This window comes from Harpegnathos saltator, unplaced genomic scaffold (genome assembly GCF_003227715.2).
Source record: "Harpegnathos saltator strain DR-91 unplaced genomic scaffold, Hsal_v8.6 scaffold285, whole genome shotgun sequence".
Taxonomy (NCBI): domain Eukaryota; kingdom Metazoa; phylum Arthropoda; class Insecta; order Hymenoptera; family Formicidae; genus Harpegnathos; species Harpegnathos saltator.
The window spans coordinates 796,796-816,429 of NW_020230078.1; the positions used below are offsets into that span (position 1 = coordinate 796,796).

General features: G+C 49.5%; 1 protein-coding gene across 2 annotated transcripts in view; it reads left to right on the top strand.

Moving 5' to 3' along the window:
* The window catches only part of LOC105192485 (homeobox protein prospero), a 30,410-nt gene extending 15,981 nt beyond the window's left edge, over window positions 1-14,429 (top strand). Inside the window, exons 4-5 of one of the 2 annotated variants that reach the window (XM_019845686.2) lie at window positions 11,966-12,125; window positions 12,991-14,429. In XM_019845686.2, the coding sequence (XP_019701245.2) occupies window positions 11,966-12,125; window positions 12,991-13,170 (340 nt within the window). In that variant the 3' untranslated portion in view covers window positions 13,171-14,429. The remainder of the gene's footprint in view (window positions 1-11,965; window positions 12,126-12,990) is intronic. The other variant, XM_019845687.2, reaches the window with a different exon arrangement.
* The last annotated feature ends 5,205 nt before the right edge of the window (window positions 14,430-19,634 follow it).

Sequence of the window (19,634 nt, forward strand, 5' to 3'; positions counted from 1 at the left end):
CGTCTGGCAATTACACCGGTGACTCGGCGCAGCGAGCGCGCGCTCTTTTATTATAGTTCGTGCAAAATGAAGACCAAATTAGTTACGCGAGTTAGCTCCGCCGCGGCAACGGAAAGTGATATTGATACCGTTTAAAATACACGACATGCATACACACGGAGGGCGGGGTAGAGGGGAGGAGACAAGAGAGAAACGCATGCACCCGTTTAATCGCCGACGCAATCTAATTCCGCGGGAGCGTCCGCGGGAATAGAAACGTAAACAACTCGGTGGAATTACCGCTCGGCCGATCGAAAGACGCCCTTATGAAATATCTACGTCGCTCGGGTGAATTCTCCTCTCCTCTCTCCTCCTCTCTCTCTCTCTCTCTCTCTCTCTCTCTCTATCTCTATCTCTCTCTCTCCCTCTCTCTTGCATCCGTAACCACGCGGCTGGTTATGAAATACGCATGAATTTCGTCGTCTGGTAGTTCGATATCGGCCGTGACGTTTCGTAGCGCAGCGGTGCGGCGAGTTCACGATCACCAGGGACCGGGCGTAAAATTACTGTTTCGGCCAACATTTACCCCGGCAGCCGCGAGGGTAACGTTCGACTGGACAGCGACTCTGAATTGATTTCGTTTGAAATCCCTACCCCTCGCCGACAGCTCCGCTCGCCTCCTCCGCGTCCACAGTTCGCTCCCTACCATCGCACCGGTGCGCCGCCGTTCGCCACCCCCGGCTTTCTCCTCTTTCACGCGCTCTCGTCCTTCCTCCTCCGCTTCCGACGCGCTTCGTCCTACCGTTCTCGTTCTCGCTCCTCGCTCCTCGCTCCTCGCTCCTTCTCCATGCTCCTCTCCTGTTCCCGCCATCGTTCGTCGTCTCCGTCTCTTTTTGGATCTCATCCGGGACCACGGCGCCTCGGTACAGACTGCGCCAAATGTATTTCCCCCTTCACCGTCATTTTTTTTTATCGTCCGCTTGCGAACGTTCGAAAAATTAATTGCCGACCGGCTCGATCGGAAATGCGCGAAAAAAGAGCGCGTCGCATGGACGGACGAATGAAACGAACGTTGGCTAGAGGGTGTCGATTTTATGCGAAGAGCGATTTTCACGTTGGCCGATATGTGTTGACGATAATTCTATAAAACGATTATACAAAAATCAACATTTGTATGTATATACATGTGCGCGCGTGTTTGTGTGTGTGTGTGTGTGTGTGTGTATGTGGTATCTGCATTTCTCTTTTCAATGTTATCTTTACTCGAGTTATGTAAAAATACGACTATAGTAAATATCTTATAATGCGATAAAATATTCAATCCCGGTGAATTATTCAAGGCTGAAATAAAACAATAATAGAAACGATATGATATATATAGTAAAGCGATGTATTTATATATGGAAATAGATACCGGACGAAAGCGAGCAGAGAAAACCGACGGGAGGGAGGCAGGACGAGATCACCGAATACGCATTATGGCAGATTCGTAATGGACGAGAGAAAGAGACTCTCGCAGTGCACCGTTGACGGGGAAGCCTCGCGCAAAAAAAGAATTCTAAAATCTCGCCGGGACGACCTATAATATCCGTCGTGATCTCGAAGACGGGAGAAAGGGTCGATGTCACGGCTCCCGGCGCCACGTCATTCGATATTTTTGTCAGTAAAACGATATCAGGCAAATTGCATCTGTCCTTTACACCGTGGCGCCGAGCCAGATCAAACAGTATTCGGCCCTGGATATTACTCTTCCCTTGATATTGTCGGTTCACGGCACCACTCTCTCGTTTCTATCTGGCAGTCGGCGACGATCGAGCACTTTCTGGTTCGGGAGAGTACGCACGAGAGAGCGTGATATAACATTGGACCAGCTTAAAAAAAAATAGAAAAAGAGAGAGAAAGAGAGAGGGAGGGAGGGAGGGAGGGAGAAAAAGGATCAGGGCACTACCCACGATCGTCATTCATTTCACGTGGGGCGCGTGTGCGTGAGCTGGTCAATTATGTTCCTCGTGAGTCTTCGTCCTCTCATCGGCGACCCGTCGTCGACCGGGCGATGTCGGTGACGCGTCTTGAATTGCAAACGACCGAGTGAATTTGGTAGCGCAATGGAGATCGATACGGGTCGGTGCGCTCACTTTGTTATTTCTTTTTTGAAGAATACTCGCGCGCGCCGAGAGCCTGCGAACGGCACGCGAAATACGACGCCGACGCTCGACCAACGGTACTCTTATTGGCATGTCGCATGTAAATCGCCCATATAACCAAGTCACCTTCTGAGTGCATTAGAAGCATGCGGGCGAACTAAGTAAGCAAGCGAGCAGCGCGCGACTATCTTACGATGCGACATACGGGCGGCAAATAGGCCGTCGAAATGCACGCTCGCCGAAGGAGCGGCGACCTCGATATCGAAACGAACGACGACGGGGGAAAAACGCAGGCTACTTTCGATTATCGATCCGCACGTGTTTACTCGGTGTCTTTCTCTCTCTCCCTCTCTCTCTCTCTCTCCCTCTCTCTCTCTCTCTCTCTCTCTCTCTCTCTCTCCCCCTCTCCCTCTCCCTCTCCCACATACATACACTTTTTTCTTTCTCTCCCCCTCCCCCTCTCGTCCTTTCCGTCAATTGTGGTAACGAAGAACGAAAGTGCGAAAACCCGGGCGCATATATGCAACGCACACACGCTAGTCATCGCTCGGACGCGGGAATATAATTCACGGACGAGCGATCACGGTAATCGCGATTACGCGCGATTTTCTCGCGATGGCACGGCGACGGTGGCAGCGGCACGCGCGCGCGTCCTTTTGTAGCGCGCCCGAAGGGACTTTACGGGCCGGGATCGTTTAAGAGCCATAAACGTAATCCTACGGAATATTTACAGTGGCCTCTACCCATCCCCGGCGGTCGACAGTTGTCTAGTAAATCCTATTTACTGTTACCCAACGAACTATACGCACTAGAGATGCTGGGAGGGTGCCTATCGCCCCTAGCTAACCTACTGCCCTACTGCCATGAGTCTCACCCCTAAAAGCATCTTCTCTCTCTCTCTCTCTCTCTCTCCCCCCTCCCTCGCTCACGCTCTCTGTCTCTCTCTCTCTCTCTCTCTCTCTCTCTCTCTCTCTCTCTCTCTCTCTCTCTCTCTCTCTCTCTCTCTCTCTCTCTCTCGGTCGTCACCTCGGTCTCTCCATCGCGCTTCGACTCTTACCCTCTACCTTAGCTCGTTCTCTCTCCTCTTTCTCTCCCCCGTGCCACGGAGCGCGCAATCTTTCATGGCGCGCGTAACGGTCCTTCGTAGATCGAATCACACGATGATCTCACGACATTCCCCACCTCCGACGCGATTGTCGAAGGGCGAGCACTTTTCGAGGTTTTTCGGGGTGAATACTGAAATACGCAGGGTCCCCTCCGCGTGCGCACGGCGAAACGCAGAGTAGTACCTCTTCTTCGTCCACCCTACTGCGATCTCGCCGTGGTCGTTTCCAATACGCGGCAACAAATAAGAACTATCGATCCCCTTTTCCCGTAGGTGATACGCGAGCACCACGCTAATTTGTTCACCGCATCGCCGACGACGTTCTTTTTTCCCTTTGTTTCCCTTCCCCCGGAGTTATCGAAGTCCACGCATGCGGGGTATAAATAGCGCGCGCGTGAGTACGGACGGACTCGTGATTTTCTGAAAAAAGGGGTGAACGATTTTTCAGCGTTACGATGACGGCTGTGTCGTGCGCGAGACCCGCGCGCACCTTCGGTGTACTCCCGGTGCGGTCATCTCATCGGCCGTGTTATTTAATCGACGAGTACGAGTAAATATATATATATATATATATATATACACACACATTGGAAAAACCGCGAGTTGGATTCGATACACCCGGGCCGACGATGAAGCGGTGATATCGTGACGCTAATAATAGCCAACAGCCTTCTCGGCCTCACGCGGAGTCCCTAGCGAGCGAGCGAGCGAGCGAGCGGTCGGGCGGCCGCGTGCAAAATTGACACGTGCGAACGACTTCGTTTCTCCAAGTTGCCTTCCGCCTTCTCGCTTGCGCTCTTTCCGGCGACGCGCCGCGCCGAGCTCGTAATGTCGTTTAGCGTGGTATGGCAGGAGGTAAACTTGGCAACAAAGAATTATTGATTTTTTCTCAGCGAGTTGAACGAGTTGCTGGGCGGTTGAGCGGTCCCGGTAGGGTATTCGACAAAGGATGTTTTCCGAGTCCCTAACCTAGGCAACCCTTCTCCTACGCTCAGCGTCGCGTATGTGTCTCCCGTGTGTTGCCTTCGTTCTGTGGGTGTACTCGTCTCTGTCTCTGTGTGTCTCTCTTCCTCCCTCTCTCTCTCTCTCTCTCTCTCTCTCTCTGTATGCACATATATGCAAGGGGGTGGGTCTCGTTCTGTCTCTCCCTTTCTTGCTTTCTCTCTTTCTCTCTCTCTCTCTCTCTCTCTCTCTCTCTCTCTCTCTCTCTCTCTCTCTCATGGTCCTACCTTGTCTCTCCCTGCTATCCATGTGTACTCAGCCGATGCGGTGAGGACTTAACTGTCTCATTGTCATCCCAACAGACATTGAAGCTTCGGGACAGATGTGCAGAATTTAAGGCTGGCACACTGGAGAAGTTGTCGCGGATGCACGACTTTCTTGCACGCGGACGCAGCGCTCCTAACGCTCGCTCGTTTCGCTCGTCAGGATATCGCACCGATAAGGGAGACAAGTGTTTCGTCACGGGTATCGATCTCGTGGGCGACACGTGAAAAACACGAACGAACAGCAACGATAATTCCCACCGCCCCTCCCTGAGGTCGGCGTAGCTGGCCGAGCGACGGTATCCAAGCGAGTAGCCGAGACGAAATTTAACACACGAGGTTGGGCACGAGGTGTCCAACGCTGCTTGCCATTACATTGAAACAAGTTAGACCGTGGCACGTTAGAGAGCCCCCTCCTCGGCCCCCCTGGCCTATCGTACACACACACACACATACACACACACATACATATATATACCCAAATAGTCCAGTCCAGTCCAGTCCAGCCTTCGCACCTTATGCACGCGAGGATGCACATGCATAGTGCAGCAAACGGCCAGTGCAGCGCCGGTACGGCCGGCAGAGAGAAAATCGATCGAATAAAAAAATACTTGGCCGATGCCGAAGTGCGACGAGGACGCGAATCGCGGGCGATGGACGGACGAGGCGAAGAAGGGGGACAGGGGTGCACGGTATGGTAGCAGAAGGAGGGATAGTCCGGGACCATTGAAGAGTGAAACCGCTCAAAGCAGCTGCCCCCGCCCCCTCGTCCAAGCTGCCACTCTCTTCCTCGCCCCTCGTCCTCATTCGCTTCGGCCTGTGCGCCGACCCTAGGAGCTCGCCTCTCTCTTACTCCTCGTAGCTTTGAAAAACCACCCCTACCTCGGCTTAGGCGGACGGTACACCCCTGCAAAGCGCCCCGTAACTCCTACTCTTTCTCTTCTTCTTTGTTTCTCTTCCACTTTGAGGGGGAGGTCGGCCTAAACTCGCCAAGCGCCAAGGGGTTCGCTCGTTGCCATAAGTGTAAGAAATGTGGTTACGCGCCCCCTTCGTTCACCCCCAACGTACGCGCGTGCGTCTTCTTATTCTTACGAGAGGACAGACAGGACGCGACACGCTTCGCCGCCGATCCTTCCGAAACGATGAACTTTCTCGACAGAAATGGAAAAACCCCCAGCCGTAATTGGGTTGTCGAGTAATTATCGCGGATTCTCACGGGGGTTCCCGGCTCTTTGCTCCCGCCGTTCGCCCCTCGCTCGCGAGGAGTGCTTCGTCCGTGTCGTGAAATCGACGCGGATTCTCCGCGATCCCTCGTATCGTCAGCGTGATGGTCTTCGCATAATAAATTTCGCCCATACACGCGAGGGTTTTGCATCCAGAAGGTACTTTCGTAGCTGACAAAATTATCCGTCTATCTGTCCGCCGCCGATACTTTGCACCCCTCTTGGCGACCTGAGGAGGGGGAATGGTGCGAAGGGAGGAAGCCACGCGAACCAGCTGGGAAGAAAAAGGACAGAGCTCGCCGGGATGAAAGAGAGAACGAGTCTAAGGCGAGCCAGATGCAAGGGGAGAAGGAACGCCGGGGGGGAGGGGGAGGGGGAGAGCGGTCGAAAAGCAAGGGGCACAACGAAGAGTGTGCATTGTAAGATCGGCGCGTGCGGCACGCGGAACCTTCGATACACCGTAGTGCCTCGCAGTAGTCGTAGAACCCCCTGCTCGTTCCCGCCCGTTCTTCGAGTTCCCTCTTTTATGAAGGGCGAGGGCCCAGAAGCTCATTGTCGGGGGCACATCTGCCGTGCGATCGCCGGTCGATTGTCTCGCAGGCTTAGGAAACTTGCTCGTGAAAAAAAGGCGGCTTAGCCGACAGGGCGACGACGCACGTGGTGCGGGGCGATGGACACGCGTGTCCGCCGGAGAGGGAATGGGGAAAGAATCTTCTCTCTTTTTCTCTGTCTCCCCCTCTCTCTCTCTCTCTCTCTCTCTCTCTCTAACTAAATAACGATGCCACTTTTGCCGCACGCAACCGCGGAGTAACATCGAAAAGATCGCACATCGACGATAAATAACGCGATATTTCGGAGGGTGCAAAAGGTGAGCGAGATAGAGGGGAAGGAGAATGGAAAAAGAGGCAAAAGATACCCGTCTGTTCGCCACCCCGTCGTCGCGGACGAGTAAAGATAGCAAGCGAATTTACGGAAGACCGCAAGACCGCACAGAGATTAATTTACCAAACGGTAACTGCTCTTCTCTCACGGACCATCGCGCGTGTGTGAACGCCGTCGCCGCCGCCGCCGCCACCGCCGCCGCCGCCGCCGCCGCCGTCGCCGCCTCCACCGAGCGTTCGAAAAGCCGTCGTCGCATTCCGGGTCGCTTTGCGAGCTCCTCGATACGGACGTAATAAACAAACGCGAGCGCGCGAACGCGCGGTCGTCGCGCTCGACGACCCTTAAAACGCCGCGCGCCCGAGTATATCGCGTTTGTCGAGGTTTGTCGAGGTAGTAGTCGGCGACTAAGCGGCACCGGCGTCATTACCCGTGCCGCGTCGCGACTCGCATTACAGTTACGTGATTATCCCGCCGCGCGGTCGCGCCTCCGACGCAGACGCCGACGCCGACGCCGACGCCGACACCGACACCGACACCGACGCCTACGTCGATCGTCGACCGTCGGCGGTTTAAAGTCGAGGCCGCGGCCGCGGATCCGGGCGCAGACAGCGTTAAAGTGTTAATTACTAATTAAGAAGGGTGCAAGCGGTGCAGCGTCAAGACCCTGCGCGCGACACCTTTTTGAACGCGCCCTCTGAATGGACGCTCACGCCCCAGCGGGCAAACGCGCGGTAGTCGCTCGCTCGCTCATCCATCCGCGCCGCGCTCATCGACGCACGAGCGGGAAGACGCGAGCACGCATCTACCACGCGCGGCCACCCGCGCACGGACGCGCTCGCGCGCGAATTCTAACGCGCGGACGCTTAATGCTCTCTCGTTACACGCACTTTCACGGCTCGTGCTCTCGCCTCGTGTCTCGCGTCGCGGCGTAAAGTAGAGCGTGCCGGTAGACGATGATGACGACGACGGGGACGGGGACGGGGACGGGGACGACGGGGACGGAGCTCGTCTCGAATTCTTTGCCGGCTGCTTCCGCACCCTTCCTCGACACCGGTGATACTCGCTATCGACCTTGCGCCGACAATGTCGCTTATGGCTGATAAAGTCAGACAAAAGTTCTTCCTCTCTCGAGCTCTATCGCATTTCTTTCGACTGTCTCTTTTCTTTCTTTCTTTTTTTTCTTCTTCTTTTATTTCGTATGCTGCGCGATGTATATTGAGATTGTCTAATGTAACCTGGTATCGCCGTTGTTTGTCTCGATATTGAACTCTTCATCGCGATATGATCATCCGTCGAGTCTAATTGCAATCGCCGGTGGGAGAGGGAACCTTAAGGATCGTCATGCTGAGAATCTTGACAACTTCTCGTTTATGTCAGATTGAAGAGTTTGCCGGTTTTTGACAACGTCTTCACCCTTACGAATCGTCGTCAATAGAAAACAGATCCATGAGTCTCCGGCCGATCGTCGCAAGAGGGTCGCCGTGGGAAAGTTTCGGCAAGAAAACCGTGATGCTTAAGGGACTCAAACGTTCAGGGTCAACTGGCGTCTTCGAGGGTGCCGGTGTTCCCTATTGTCGGGGGTCGGCCGACTTGGCATAACCGTTAAAAGGGGCTTGGCTGGCTGGTTCGGTGGCTTAAGAAGCACGTTCCTTCAATGGAGAGATCGGAAAGGGGCAGAAGGGTAAGGCGAGAAGACGCGCGCCGCGCGTCATCTACCTTTGCGAACTTGCGGAAGGTGTCCGCGACTTCTGGCCGCGCCTCTGCCCGCCCAGTTGCTCCACACACATACACACAAGTCATAATGCAAATCTCATTTCTTCCTTCTCGAGAGATACGCCCTCGGTTTGTCGGCGGTCCTCTCCTCTCCTGTCGCTTCCACGACATTTAGATGGCAGGTTTACAAAGATCGAAATTTGCGCTGTCGCTTGCACGTATCTGTCGGTTTTCATTACAAGACTGTAGAACTGTGGGTAACTACAGAGTGCGTGACACGGATATAAAAAAATATCTCCGAGTGTCGGGAAGTTTCACTTTTTAACCGGCGCTCTCTCGCGTGTACGGCGCGCGTCGTGTCGCAAAAGCGGCATGTTGAAAAAGCGATTGACAACGAAGATCGCGGTTGAAGGAGGCATCGCGTCGACACACGCTCTGTTACTATTAACTGCATCAATACGCGACACCTCAAGCCCGTTTAGCCTGTCTCTCTCTCTCTCTCTCTCTCTCTCTCTCTCTCTTTCTTTGACGTTTTTGAGATGAAAAATATCGCTGTCAATACGACAAAAAAATGCGACTGAATCGCAAATGCGTGCACGACGAATCCGATATCTTAATATCTTCAACGAAATCTTTTTCCGCTCTCTGTATCCGTTTGAGCTTCGAAGAGCAGGACACAAATATTTTGCGATTGTCAGTGCGCTCTCCAGTCTATGAACTTGAAATTTCAATTACTTCGACCACGCGGGTATAAGAGGGACCATAAGAGTACGTTCGCTTTGAAGAATCTCGACGTCGCAGAGCCAATCTCCATACGCTTCTCATTCTTTTTCGTTGACGAAGCTCGTCGTAATTAGATGCTAATAATTAGCACCCTTGCGAGGAGATTTGCGCCTTCTTTTTCTCATTTTATCCACCTTTCGTTCCCTTCTTCCCTTCCTCACATACGCACGTATACACTCTGTATCTCTCTCTCTCTCTCTCTCTCTCTCTCTCTCTCTTTTCTCCCTCTTTTTCTCTGTCTCGCTCTCTCATTGTCGTCCCGCTACACAACAAGGCGCAAGAAAACCCGAGATCCTGAGAAGAGCATATTATTATCCTAATTATACAATACTATAATGAATGATCCCGCGACTCGCCCTTTAGCACCCGCTCTTGCTCGCTCGCTCGCGCACCCGTCACTCATATCGTTTCTCTCTTTCCCTCCTTCTCTCTCTCTCTCTCTCTTTCTCTCTCTCTCTCTCTCTCTCTCTCTCTCTCTCTCTCTCTCTCGGCGGTTTCTCTTGCTCTTATCCTCTGCACTTGGTGGTCGAAGAGTGGCAATTCTAGCACTCGGGCTTTTTGTCAAACTGACTACGGAACTAGCGCCGTCTCCCTCGCTCCCTCGCACCCCATTATGCGGCCAGTCCCGTCTCTCGTTCCGCTTTCTCTCTGTCTCCGGGTGTCTGTTTTAATTAGGCACTTCGTAGATACGCGCATACGTGTGTGTGCATATGTATGTGTGCGTGTGCGTGTATGTGCCCGCGCGCGCGTCAGGATATACGGCGTTAACGTAAGTACGTAAGCGACGCAGTCTACCACTACCTCCACCACATTCCGCCTATACTCGGCGATCCGACGAGCTTGAATGCGGTCGATGGGTGGTTGAGTAAGGATTATAGGCGCAGGTAACACATGCATAGGACGAAGTCGGGGGCGGCTCGCCGATGGGTGGTGTGACGGTGACGGCTCGAGGAGATGAAGAGGGACGGGTATTCGAAGGGATGATAGAGGAACTCCTCTTTCGATTCTTCCCGCGTGCGTCACTTTCTCCGACTGACTGCTGATAAGAGCATGCGAAATTATCTTAATTGGCAGTAAAGCCAATTCGGAGCGATCGAACGAGGAGAGACAGACAGAGAGGCAAAGAGAGAGAGAGAGAGAGAGAGAGAGAGAGAACCTCCTCCCGCTCTTCCCTCGACCGTCTCCGCTTCGTTCGCCGGCACTCCTTTCTTTCAGCGGCTTTGAATGGGCCGAACGTTGCGGAAGATCGCGTTGTTTTCTTTCGGTGAGAGAGAAGCGAGCGAGATCCCTGACCCTTCACAATCCCCGAGCGTAATAGGTGAAATACGACGTCCGCCTCGGCGCACACGAGCTACGAAAGTGGATCGGTTAGGATCTCGTGAACGAGAGTGTAGCAGGATCCGTTTGCCGAACGGATTGGCATCGTTGAAAAATCTCCCGCTAACTTAGGTCGCTATGGTAAACGTCCTAGTCTATTCTCTCCTCTCTCTCTCTCTCTCTCTCTCTCTCTCTCTCTCTCTCTCTCCCTCTCTCTCTCTCTCTCTTCTTTCTCTCCTTCCCTCTCCCTCCCTCCCCCTCTCTCTCTCTCTCTCTCGCAAACGAGCCTCCGATCTACCAGGTGGAAGCAATCTTAAAAATTGCTCCCAACGGCACTAAACGAGACTCGTAGGCGGTTGCTTTGCATTGTCGAGTATTCAGCGACGATGAGTTGTACGCTCTCTCGTCAAGCCGTCCTCCTTTGCATCCCCGAGGGATCCCAAGTGCAAGATCGACCACTGCGCTACCACCGGCTCGACGAAGACACTCGGCCGATGCTAATATGAGCCCTAAAATCGGCCTCGACGACCTGGGAGGCGTAAGGTCGACGAGACGACAAGGGAAAAAAGGACGAGGGAGATAACGTTGACGCAAATTGCATCTTCGAGACCTCGTGGCTCGAAGCACTCTTCGCTTTTCGCATTTCGCGTAACGAATAAGGCGGCACTAAGAAAGAGACTCCACGTAAAAGAGGGATACGATGTAGTCGTAAATTCCGCGATGAGACGCGACCGCGAGAGCGCTTGTCAATGGCATAAATGTGATATAACGGAGCTAAGAGTAACCACGAAGAGCCGAGTTGAATCTTTATATTAACAATTAACGCACCGTTCGTGCGTTCACGTTTTCCATCTTTCCGTCCACTTTCCTCCAGCTGCGGGCTTCAGTTCAGACGCGAGAAGAACTAACGAAGGCTTGGGCCACTATCCGTCATTAATTATCCACCGGTTAACGAGTCGTGTTTGCTTTTTCGCATTAATTGACGCACGTAGAGAGAGATATCTCGGGGAAACGACCGCGACATTTCGCTGCCGCAGGTCATTACGAGCGAGCGGGGGATGCAAGTCGCGTGATTTCGCATTCGATTGTACGTATAGCGGCTGGGATCGCGAGGGGATATCGGGCTCTTCGTGGCCAACGTCGACGGGTTTTTCATCATCTCGTTGCGTCTGTCCGCTCGACGACGGGGAGAGCTCGCACACAGAGCGCCCTCCACGTGCGTCGTCCCCTCTCTTCCTTCTTTTTTTCGCATCTTCTTCCGCTTACGTCAGTAACCATTGTTGGCATCGATCTTTAATTAATTATCGATGACGCATTGGCGCTGTCGCTGTCTGTCGCGGGGAAACCAGGCGAAACAAGAATCGGCCGTGATGACGTAGAAAGATTTTATTATTAATTGACATCTTCTGATATATGTATTATATACACGCGCTCACGTTTATTAATCATACTCGGTTGTAATGAAATTATATATTAGTTTTACGCCATTCTGCGAATTAGTTCGCGGAGTTCTAAGAGTGTAATCTAATCATGTGCCCTTTTCTGTCGTTTCAGAGAATTCTACTACATCCAAATGGAGAAATACGCGAGACAAGCGGTTTCGGAGGGCGTGAAGAACGCCGAAGACCTCCGAGTTGGGGGCGACTCGGAAATCTACCGGGTTCTCAACCTTCACTACAACCGTAATAACCACATTGAGGTATGGGGTCCCCAGGTGCGCAACACGAACACGCACACGCTACATTTTCTTTTATTTCCCACTCGTTATTGTTTCGCGAATTGAGGAAAGAAAAAAAAAGAGAGAGAAAAGAGACTGAAAGAATAAGAGAGAGAGAGAGAGACGAGCATGTGTTTCCTCGTAATAGAGATCCTCCGATGAGAGTCGTCAAGATCGATTGGTTCCGCGAGATTAAGCTTTCGATGTTTGTACCATTTACCGTACGTGTTTTCGTTTATCTTTCACGTGGGTCTTTGTGGTTTACTGTGATTTACAAGTGTGTTTGCACGTTTCGTATGATAAAAAGCATAGACGTATAAGGCATTTGATACTTGTGCTGAGAAGTTGAGGCATTTTTACTTATGACGCTGTCGATCGCGTGAAGGATTTGGCGTGCACGCGACGAGTGTATCTTTTCGAAAAGTACTTAGTAGAAGCAATTAGTTTCATCGTTTGGGAAGATGAGTCTGCATGAGTTTGCACTTTCCCCAAGTGGTTATTAGAACGCCAGTCGTTGCGCCGAATCTTTCTCGTTGCTAGTAATAAGTTTACAAATATAAGTGATTTCACACAATTTTTCTCGTGATTCTCAATTCTTATTAGAATGTTGTCTTCCTTCTTTGCTACACGAGAGATAAATAATCTAGTAAATTTAATAAAGAAATCATACATCGTTGTCAGAAACGATAGAGTTTCGAAGTTGATCTTTAAAGTTTCATGAATTTTCGATCGTTGAAAATATCGCATGTCATTCGCGACGAAACTCCTCGTCGCGGAAACCGGAGGATCACCACTGTGTGTTCACGGCTTCACGATCGCGAGCGTGGCCACAATGATGCTAACGGTGATCTGGAACTTTCAGGTACCCAGCAACTTCAGGTACGTTGTGGAGCAAACGTTGAAAGAGTTCTTCAAAGCGATTCAGGGCGGCAAGGACTCCGAGCAGAGCTGGAAGAAGTCCATCTACAAGGTGATCTCGAGGTTGGACGACCCGGTGCCAGAGTACTTCAAGAGCCCGAACTTCCTGGAGCAGCTCGAATGAATCAGGAGGTCGCGTGGCTCTTGCTCTTCGTGGTGCGCGGGCTCGCCTGCGCTAGTCGGCTCCCGATAATCAGGAACGACCAACGAGAAAGGATCGCATCCGCCAGGAGGTACACGTCCTTCGCGTAGTGCGCGTTCAGGTACCCTTAAATAACATATCGCAAAAACGAACGTGAGAGAAGGAGGGTTAGGAAGGGAGAGGAGACACGGACTAAGCCAAGGAACAGAGGCACCGTCGACGTTCGTGCGCCACGGCGTCGTTAAGGTGCCAACGAAGGATCAGGCTGTGACTAAATCACGAATCAAACGAGAGCGAGACATAGAAAGAGAAAGAGAGAGAGGGAGAGAGAGAGAGAGAGAAAGAGATAGTGGAGGAGATACACAGTAACACACACTGTAACACCGCGTGAATCGACGGCTGACGAAACCCGAAAGCCGTGAGGTGTCGAACGCCCATCGACGTTCCTCTTGTTTCAACCGAACGAGCGAGTGAGAAGGTGATCTTGGAACGAGACGAAGAAACACGACGAATGCGTGGTCAACGAACGGCGAGGATAGATAGCTTCTAATGTCGATTTTGTCCGATTTGTTTGTTACTTAGAGTAATCAATTCGTTATCGCCTAATTTTACATCACACGATAAGAATAGGGGTTTAAGGAACACGATGACACACTAGCTGGGGTCGCATTTGCATAGAGAAAGAGGGAGAGAGACAAAGACGTCCGGAACAGTTGCGAGAGCGCGTCCAAAGATTGACTAAGTCACACACGGCAGACACACACGGTGGTTCCTCTTCTGGCTCGAAGCCGAGACCCGGAAGCGGGACCTTCGTCATCGTCGTCGTCGTGAGGAACGACGCCGGACGGGCAGCGGTACTTCCCGTCCCGCGCCGTTCTCCGGTGAGAGAGAGAGAGAGAGAGAGAGAGAGAGAGAGAGAAGCGTTCGGAGATTAGAAGAAAGTGCTCGCGCGCTATTCCGGACACACAATCCTGCTCTAAGCTCTGTGAAAGTCGGCTTCGGTTTTGCATGGATCGATGCTCTCTGACGGAACTCGGAAGGACTTCTTATCGATGCATGAATACGCCGGATTCACGACGATTCATACTTCGATAAGGAGAAATTCTCTCACTGTGGAAAACCTATAGTACGTTCCTTTCTTTCAGAAATAGTTGAATTCCCCGAGACACCGGTGTATCGCGTCGGCGAAGGAAAGCGCGAGTGTCTCTCAACCTCGGCGCTTCTCGACCCGACGCGGTGAGAACATCACACACTCTTCCCCACCCCGACCCTCCTCCACATTGTATATATAATTTCTTTCCGGCATGTACAATCGATCGACTAGGTGCCAAATCGATGTGAAAATGCTTGGCTACCGAGTTGCATTGCGCGTATATTAGCCAGATGAGGAACTGTGCGCGCGTGAGAGAAAGAGAGAGAGAGAGAGAGAGAGAGAGAGAGAGAGAGAGAGAGAAAGGGTGAGAGAGCGTGATGCGCGCGTTGCTCATGTCGCTACCAAAGACTCGATCTTTTTTTGGCGAGAACTCTCCGTTCCTACCTGCCGAGGATGAGATTCCTCCGCCATCTTTTCGTTCACCCCCGTCATTTTTTCTTTTGCACGACGAGTAAGCAGTCCGTACTCGTTGCGCGCCCGGTGACGCTAGTACGTTCGTACTCGAGCGCGTACGTCGCGCATCAAGAGTATCGGTGCGCACGACTCATATATACATAACTGTTTTTTCTTATTCACGGTTGATTGTATAAAACGAGATTAGGCTAAATCGCGGTGACGAGATCAGCAGTAGCACGGGCGACAAAACTGTAGAATCGGATATAGCGTTCGCGAGGACGAGTCGTGTACACGGCGCCGGCGGCACTCTTCTACCGCTGCTAGCGGCCAAGAGGAGAGATAAAATGCTATATAATCGTGTGCGCCGATGCGTAATTATATAAATATTAGACTTTCAGATGCGAGAAAGAGAGAGAGAGAGAGAGAGAGAGAGAGAGAGAGAGAGAAAGAGACGGATGTTGGCGCGATTAAAGTAGCGTAAAGAGGACGCGTGACAGAGGGTTGCACAACCGCGCGTCCTTTTCTCCACTTGTATACATCCCGACCACCCACCTACAGACTTACGAACATGGACACACGCGCGACACGTATGTATCGTTAGTCACTTACACGTATTAACTTACACGTTCCATACGCACGACGTGCACGCGGGCGCGTGCACGGGCGTGCGTGAGATCGGAGACGGCGCCCCTGCATTTTCTTACTGTGACTTTTTCTCTCGCTCTAGAAATCTTTGTAGATATATATTACGAAACGATAGATGAAAGAATTAGAGATACATCTTTCGGTGGTAGCGAGTACACATAATCTAATTCACTTATTTTCTCCACTATTATTCTCGCTACTACGTGCACTATTATTATTATTATTATTATTATCATTATTATTATTATATTGCTATTATTATTGTATTATTATTATATTATTATTAATATATTATTATTATTATTATTATTATTATTATTATTATTATTATTATTAGACTCACTATTATCTGTATTAGTATGACAATTTTATAGCACATGGAACGCGATTATAATTATTAATATTATTATAGTCACATCGTTGAAATTGTCATATACGGAGAGACTTTAGTTAGTTTAAATTTAAGTCTGCCTTTTTATCCACACACATTTCCCCACACCACTCTCTCATGCTTCCAATTTCATCTCTGCCTTATTCGCAAGGTGATCTCCTGATCAATTATCTTATTGTTCCTTCGCCTCGTTATGCCAATCTATCTCCTTCCTCTATCCGTGCCTGGAGAATTACTTTCTCTTTATCTTTAATTATTTTGTATTTAGTTATTATAATAACGATTACTAAAATTATATCCATAATATATACCAGGCCGTACACGAACACACACATAGAATATCTTTTTGCAAGCGGTGAGTCTTAACCTAGTCACGAGTCACTATTTTTTAATTGATTAATGGCCGATTTATTGATTATTATTTTATTTATTAATTACGACAATAAAAGGAGAAAATGGATTTAATTTGCGCCTGATTTTGCGCGTAAACGTGGTCTTAATTTTGTTTTCACTCGACCGATCTGTGTACATTATCCTTTCCTAATTTCAGAAAGAGATTGAAAATCGTTACGTCGATGTAAATGGGAAAAAGGTGAAAAAAAGTAGAAAAAAAGCACGCGGTTTCGATTTGGCATACTCGGAGTATTCTTGACTGCCTTTGCGGCCTATCGTTTTTCCTGAGAAGGTGTGAATCGACTGTAACGTACCACCCGTGAATTTGCGCTTGGTGAGTTCAACGAGGATAGAAGCGAGTGAGATCTTTTTTCGTCCATATTAGAGCGCGACGCGCGCGCGCGCGCGCGACCCAATTGAAGAAGCGGGAACGAAATTTCGAAAATTTCAACTTTTATTGCGTAACACTAGACTTTGGCCTAAAACTAGTAGCAACTCCTTCGGCGCTGGCCTAAGATTTTGGTCTAAACGTTTATAGCGGCAAAGAGAAAGGAATATTACGCGGACGAGATGCGGCAATGGTGAGCGATTTTGAATAATTTAAAAGAAGATTAATGAGATACACTCGCTGACTCGCTCGTCGCAATTTTCGAGTGGACGGTGGACGTTCGTGTCAAGGCAGTATTGCTATCGGTGGAAAATTATTCGTCCGAAACTTTACGTCATCGTTTGATTCGGCTCGGCAGAATTAATCTGATTTACATATTTTATGAATTTATCATTTGTCTACGTGTCAATCGCGCGATATTTGTGGACCTACGTTTTTTTCTTATTATTTTCAACGATTATCAGTTTGCATGACGATTGAGTTTACCTTGTCTCAATTTGAAACAGAAGATAAGAAAGCTAAGTATGTCTTAATGTATGTCGAAAGACCGAGGATACTTGAAATCTAAACTCGAGGATAATTCAACTCTAAATGTGACTCAACAGGATGTTTTTAAGCAATATCCGATTGCTTAAGATTGTGTGTATGCATCACGTTTGGATTTTCAAAGCTTTACGCTCTTTCACGTCGATACGCGTCAACATCTTCTCAACTATCGTCAGTAATATCCATAGAAATAACCACTACATAATTCCTTTATGGTAACAATCTCTCGACGTTAGATACAATCGCTGCGTAGATTATATACTGCATCAATATTATTACGCCATGGATAACACACAACCCGACTTTTACGAACGACCGTTCTCATTCTTTCTCCGATCGTATCGGAGTTGCGAGAAGAAAATTGTTTCGCATTCGTCGAGGAAAATATGTCTGAGATCGTTTTGTCGTATTGAAACTGATTTTTCCACGTTGCATCCAACATTACCTCTGCACTTAATAAAGAAACATAGAGCAAATTCAATCAAGAACGCTGCAGTACTAAAAATCGACGTTTTCTAAATTACATAAAGCTGAACATTCGTGCTACAACTGAACTCTACACTACCACGAAACGAGATTTTGTTTCTTCTCGCTTCTGGCAACTTAGTAACCAAGGAAATCGCAACAAACAACAGATACGAGACTATCTATCGCGATATACGAATTAGACCAACCGTTTGACCATTTCTATTCCGCGTTCTTCGCCACGGAAACACGACCACACGCTTCGGAGGAGTCGAACGAAAAGAATTCACAAAGACCAAGCCGGTATTGAGAATTCCCGGTCTCCTCTGTCATCAGTCGACGAGCTGAAATATCAGAGGAATTTCGTATGGTCGCTTGTTCGTTAGAATCGGGAATAAGGAACCGTTACGACGCATAAGTAGCTCTCGCGTGATCCTTCGAGGCCAGCTAATGGCTGGAAAAGAAAGAGGAAAAGGAGAAAAGTATAACGAGAACGGAAGAGTAAGTACAAGTCCGCTCTATATTCCTCCGTCGACCGAGAATCGAAGCTCCTAGCGCGAAGGACGGACCGTCTAGACCGTTTAGATAGATACCTCTCATCGCAGACACGCGCGCTCGAGCCGCGAGAAGACTCGGGACTAAGCGGAAAAAGTATCAGAAAACGAATGATAACGAACAGCCAGCCGAACCGGTGGCTGGTTCACCGCGATCGCCGAGATTCTCTCATCGACGGGAGAACCAAGTCGCGCTCTTTATCTCCCGATCGATGTTACTGATCCCCGATCTATTGGCGCGACATAGGATCGCGGAACCGGCGACGAACAGCGTGAGAGCGTAGAGAAGGGGACGAATTCTCAACGATTTTACGGATGCGCGATACAGTGAGAGAATGAAACGAAACGACAGACGGCGAGATCGACGAAACGTAAGGTGTAAAAACGAACGTGGCAAAAGGAATGCCAGCGGCAATGAGACACGCAGTTCCGAAGGACGAGAGGCGACAAATTAGGATGTCGTCGACTATTTCACCTGCGAAATAACGAAGTAACTAGGATAGGAAGTAAAAAATCGACTCGCCGTTTAAAGATACGTTTACGTAGAGGGGCCGACGCACGGAGAAACGAGTACACGGGACGGAACGAAAATTTTAAACGAGAACGAATACGAGAGAATACGGAAGAGAGAAAATAATAAACATACGTACATACCTAAACGCGTAAATTTTAAGGACACGTAAACAGAAGTAAGTAATAGTATTTAACGTTAACACTTGCAAGCTATTAATTATTATATAAACGATTAACTAAAGATAAAAAAACGAGCGGAGAAGGTCGTATCACGCTGCAAAGAGGAAGAGGATACCTACTTTAAAAAAAAAAAACACACACTAATAAACTAATTATTATTATATGATTATATTATTATTATTACGATCATTATAATATCGAGTTTGAGATTAAGCCGTGATAAACAAGAAAAATCAGTGAGAATGAGAGAGAGCGAAAGTGATACCGGAGAGAAAGCGAAGGAGACAGTGTGGGAGTTCAAAAAGCGAATTCATTGAGAATAATAATTCCTCAAACTATTAGGAGCGTAATTAGGGTATATTTATTATGGTGGATGCGCGATTAACGATAGCGGCGCGGTAGTATACAGAAAAAAAAGAAAAGGGGGAAGATAAAGGGGGGACAGGAAATACACATTATCTCCCCCATGACGTTTTAGCGAGGCGGAAATCGCGTCTTTCGAATTTTCGCGCGCGCGATAGGAACGAAGTGGAGGAGCGAACCCGGGAGAACGATCGAATGAGAGAATGTGAGAGAGAAAATGAGAAAAAATGAGAGAGACAGAAAGCGAATGAGAGAGAGAGAGAGAGAGAGAGAGAGAGAGAGAGAATGAGAGAACAAGAGAGAGAGAGAGAAAGAGAGGGAGAGAAAGAGAGAGAGAGAGAGTAAAAGAGAGAAAGAGAACGTAAGAATGTGAATCTGTACACGATGAAAGAGAGAGAGAGAGAGAGAGAGAGAGAGAGAGAGAGAGAGAGAGAGAAAGAGAGAGCGTGTGAAAATAAA